Below are 4,754 nucleotides of genomic sequence, written 5' to 3'. Positions count from 1 at the left end.
TTTTCTGCTTTTGGACTTTCAAATAAATCTATTTAATTTAATTTAAATCCATTTAAATCCATTTAGATTAAAATTCAAGAAAGTCTGTCAGTTGCTGCAAATAAAGCTCCATTAAAAGACTTCTTTGACGGATTCAAAATCTGGAGTGTATCTACGGTGTACCTACACAACACACATAGTTATTATTCATCTATTTTTGATTTATTTGTTTGTTTAGCATTTAATATAGACTTACTCACTTATTTATTTATTTATTTATTTATTTATTTATTTATTTATTTATTTATTTATTATTTGTGGGCCCATTTTATACGGAAAAGCATTTGTGTGCGCGTTTGGGTGTATGTACACACGACGCGAAGGTATGTGGATTTGTACTTATAAGAGTATATTTAAAAAGAAATATATCTTTTCTGTTTATATATTTACTCCTATTTATCCGAAGATTATATTTATTTGAACATTTAAATATTTTAACCTTCACATATTTATGCATGCAGGCATGTGTGTAACCTGGTGTATAGACAGCCGGGCGTACACCTCTGTGCCATTTGCGGTGTACATACACTCCATGTATATGAACGCATGCAGATTATCTGTGGAAACGAAATAAATACAAATAGAACATGCAGAAACAAAAGCAAGATGTTCTCGAGTTATTTATTTGAAAGTAAAAAGTCATTTAATCTAATTTTCGTTTTTTGTTTGGGAAGAAACTTTCGGGAAAAGCGCTCGACGAAAGCTGCAGATACACCCGAAGGCGTTTACAGGAGCTGTCTGTACACCGCAGCGCTCTAAAGGGGGCAGCAGAAAAAATAATATAAAAAGCAATTCAGTATTCAAAATGTTTTATTTTTTGTGCTTTTAATGCTAGTTATGCCATTCTTTTCCTTTTATTTCCGCAGAAATGCAAATGGAAGACTTTTAGATGCAGAAAGAGGCTTTTAAAGTGTCTCTTCCGGTGTACGTACAGCTGAGAAATTGAAAAGCAATCCTCGAAAGTGCATGCATGCAACACTATTCTGTTCCCGTCTAAACAAATTAAATAAATGCGAAATAATACTCTAAAATGCGCCATTTGAAATATATAAAATACACTTCTTCTCAATTGTCAGACCAACAGGTCGGAGTCTGAAGTGTACGTACACCCGAGGTGTACATACACCCGAAGCTGCAATGTGCAGAGCGTTTTATCTGTAGGAGTAAATTCGAATCTCTTTCTGCAGAACTTTAATTAAAACTTTAATTAAAACGTTTTATCTTTTGAAATTTAGTTTTAAACTTCAAGACAAACTGTCCAAAAGACGCCATTTGCATTTAATTTGCGTCTCCAGCTTTGTTTCCGCGTGCAAAAACTCCCGCAGGAAAAGGCGAGGGTTTAGGGTTTAGGGTTTAGGGTTTGCTGGGGTTTGCAAACAAAGGCAAACCACCTGAGACTTTAACTCCCATTTCCATGCAGCAGCAACACCTCCAGTTTGAATTAAATGCCAAAACGGACTTAATTGATTTAATTAATTTAATTAATTAAATTAATTTGATTTAATTAATTTAATTGTTTTGTTTGTTTTGTTTCTTCAAGGAAAGAGAGAAGTGTGTACACCCCGTGTCTGGGTGTGCAGCAGCAAAGGCAGCAGCGGGAAACTGCAACTATGAAGCAGCAGCAGCAGCAGCAGCAGCAGCAGCAATTGGAAGCAAACTGGAAAGAATAAAAGCAATTAATTAAGCAGCAGCAAAAAGACAGATTATAATCAGCAGCAGCAGCAGCAGCAGCAGGGTTTGCTGCTGCGGGGAGTTTGCTGCTGCTGCGCTGCTGCTGGTTCGTTGCGGAGTTTTGAAACGGGGCAGCAGCAGGGAACTAAACAGCGAACTAGAAGCAGGAAATGTCTCGCAGCAGCAGCAGACAGCAGCAGCAGCAGCAGCAGCAGCAGCAAAGCGCTGCTGCTGCTTGTGGCAGCAGCAGGTTGTTGGGTGGGTGTGTGGGGCCCCGGGGGGGAAGTGGAAGACAAAGAAGAAAGTGGGAAGAAAGAGACAAGAGCGAAGCAGCAGCAGCAGCAGCAGCGGGAGCAGCTGCTGCTGTTGCTGCAGCAGCTGCTGCTGCGCAACTGCTGCTGCTGCTGCTGCTGCTGCTGCACACAGACGTGAGGCGGGAAGCGGCGGGGAAGTGGGGGAGGTGGGGGGGTGTTTGGAGTGGGGGTTTGGGGGAGACATGAAGGAAGTGCACTTAGTTGGGGCGAAGGGTTTGCGGGGGTTTGTAAACCGCTTTTTAGGGTTTGGGGTTTGGGGCGGTGGAAAGCAGCGGCGGCGGGCGGCGGACTGGCTGTGCGCGCGGGGCGGGTTGGGGTTTGGGTGTAGAGTCGGGCTGCGGAATTTGGTGGGATTGAGCGCGTGGGAAGTTTGAAAAGAAAGAAAAGAAGAAATTGGAGTTGAAAAGGGGAAAAAAGAACTAAAGAAAAGGAAGATCGGGGGGGCAGCAGCAGGTGCAGCAGCGGCGAGTGCTGCTGCTGCCGCGCAGCAGCAGAAAGACTGCGGCCTCCCCTCAGGAGAGCTGCTGCGGGGGGAATGCGGGAGTGTTTGGAGGTGCTTTGGAGACTTTGGCGAACAATTAGAAATGAAAGTTTGAGTTTTGCGGATCGCAGCTGCGTTCGTCGGTTTCGGGTTTGCAAATTGGGGTGTACGTACAGCGGGAGGGCGTGCGAGGCAGCGGCTGCGTGCGTGGGCGATTCGGGGTTTTTTCGCGGTGGATTTTTGCGGTTTTCGGCTTAAAAAGGAGCGAAAGGGCGTTTTAATTGGGTTTGCGTGGGAGATCGGGAGAATGGCGGAGGCTCCGGCGGTGGGCATCGACTTGGGCACCACGTACTCGTGCGTGGGCGTGTGGAAGAACGACGGGGTGGAAATCATCGCCAACGACCAGGGCAACCGCACCACCCCTTCTTACGTGGCTTTCACTGACACGGAACGTTTAGTTGGAGATGCAGCGAAGAATCAAGTGGCTCGAAACCCCGAGAATACGGTCTTCGACGCGAAACGGCTCATCGGCCGCAAGTTCGACGACCCCGCAGTCCAGGCCGACATGAAACACTGGCCGTTTACGGTGAAGTCCGGGCCCGCTGGAAAGCCTTTAATAGAAGTCAGTTATCAGGGAAGCAAAAAGACTTTTCACCCCGAGGAGATCTCCGCGATGGTGTTGATGAAAATGAAGGAAATCGCAGAAGCTTTCATCGGAAAAGAAGTCAAAGAGGCTGTCATTACAGTGCCCGCTTACTTCAACGACAGCCAAAGACAAGCCACTAAAGACGCGGGAACTATTGCGGGGTTAAATGTCTTGAGAATAATAAATGAACCAACAGCAGCAGCAATAGCTTACGGACTTGACAAAAAAGGACATGGAGAAATGAATGTTCTTATTTTCGACATGGGGGGCGGGACTTTTGATGTTTCTTTGTTGACAATTGAAGACGGGATTTTCGAAGTTAAAGCAACTGCAGGAGACACGCATTTGGGAGGAGAAGACTTCGATAATAGACTTGTTGATTTTTGTGTTCAAGACTTCAAAAGAAAAAACAGAAGCAAAGACTGCAGCAGCAACAGCAGAGCTTTGCGGCGGCTGCGGACTCAGTGCGAAAGAGCGAAGAGGACTCTCAGCAGCAGCACTCAGGCCACTATTGAAATAGATTCTCTTTTTGAAGGAATTGATTATTCTGTTTCCCTTTCAAGAGCTCGTTTTGAAGAACTTTGCATGGACTATTTCCGGAATAGTTTAGTGCCAGTTGAGAAGGTTTTAAAAGACAGTGGGATCGACAAAAGGAGCGTTCATGAAGTGGTCTTGGTCGGAGGAAGTACCCGAATTCCGAAAATCCAACAACTCATTCAGGAGTTCTTCAACGGAAAAGAACCCTGCAGATCCATAAATCCAGACGAAGCTGTTGCTTACGGAGCTGCAGTTCAAGCAGCAATTTTAAAAGGAGTTAACAGCAGCCAAGTCCAGGACTTGTTGCTTTTAGATGTTGCTCCTTTATCACTAGGTTTGGAGACTGCTGGCGGAGTTATGACAAAGTTAATTGAAAGAAATACTACTATTCCCACGAAAAAATCCCAAGTTTTCACGACTTATGCGGACAACCAGCCCGGAGTTTTGATTCAAGTTTTTGAAGGAGAAAGAGCCATGACAAAAGATAATAACTTGTTAGGAAAGTTCCATCTTGATGGCATTCCGCCAGCTCCAAGAGGAGTTCCGCAGATTGAAGTTACTTTTGACATTGACGCAAATGGAATTATGAATGTAACTGCCACTGAGAAGAATACTGGAAAGTCCAATCAAATTACAATCACTAATGATAAAGGAAGACTGAGTCAGGGAGAGATCGACAGAATGGTGGCGGAGGCGGAGAAGTACAAAGCTGAAGATGAAGCTAATAGGCAAAGAGTTGAAGCAAAGAATGGACTTGAGAATTATTGCTATTCCATGAGAGGAACTTTGGAAGATGAAAAAGTCAAAGACAAGATCTCAGCAGCAGACAGAGAAGCTGCTGCTGCAGCAATTCAAAAGGCGCTCGATTGGCTCGATAAGAACCAACTCGCGGAAAAGGAAGAGTTCGAGGCCAAACAGAAAGAAGTCGAGAGTGTATGTACACCTATTGTCACCAAAATGTACCAAGCAGCAGCAGCAGCCGGCGGGGGGGCCCCCGGGGGGGCCCCCGACATGGGCATGGGCGCGGGGGGGGGGGCCCCCGGGGGCCCCCCCGGGGGGGAAGGCG

The 4,754-nt window shown here is 45.5% G+C and overlaps 1 protein-coding gene across 1 annotated transcript; it reads left to right on the top strand.

Moving 5' to 3' along the window:
• Nucleotides 1-2,812: 2,812 nt before the first annotated feature.
• On the top strand, nt 2,813-4,754 carry ENH_00004110 (Heat shock protein, related; the record flags this gene model as incomplete). The annotated part of the gene is made up of 1 exon (XM_013583998.1): nt 2,813-4,754. A coding segment is annotated over one exon (1,942 nt), but the record flags the coding sequence as incomplete, so codon positions are not given.

Source organism: Eimeria necatrix, genomic scaffold (genome assembly GCF_000499385.1).
Source record: "Eimeria necatrix Houghton genomic scaffold, Enh_scaff1114, whole genome shotgun sequence".
In the NCBI taxonomy this organism is placed as follows: Eukaryota; Apicomplexa; class Conoidasida; order Eucoccidiorida; family Eimeriidae; genus Eimeria; species Eimeria necatrix.
This window is presented reverse-complemented; position numbering and strand designations above follow the sequence as displayed.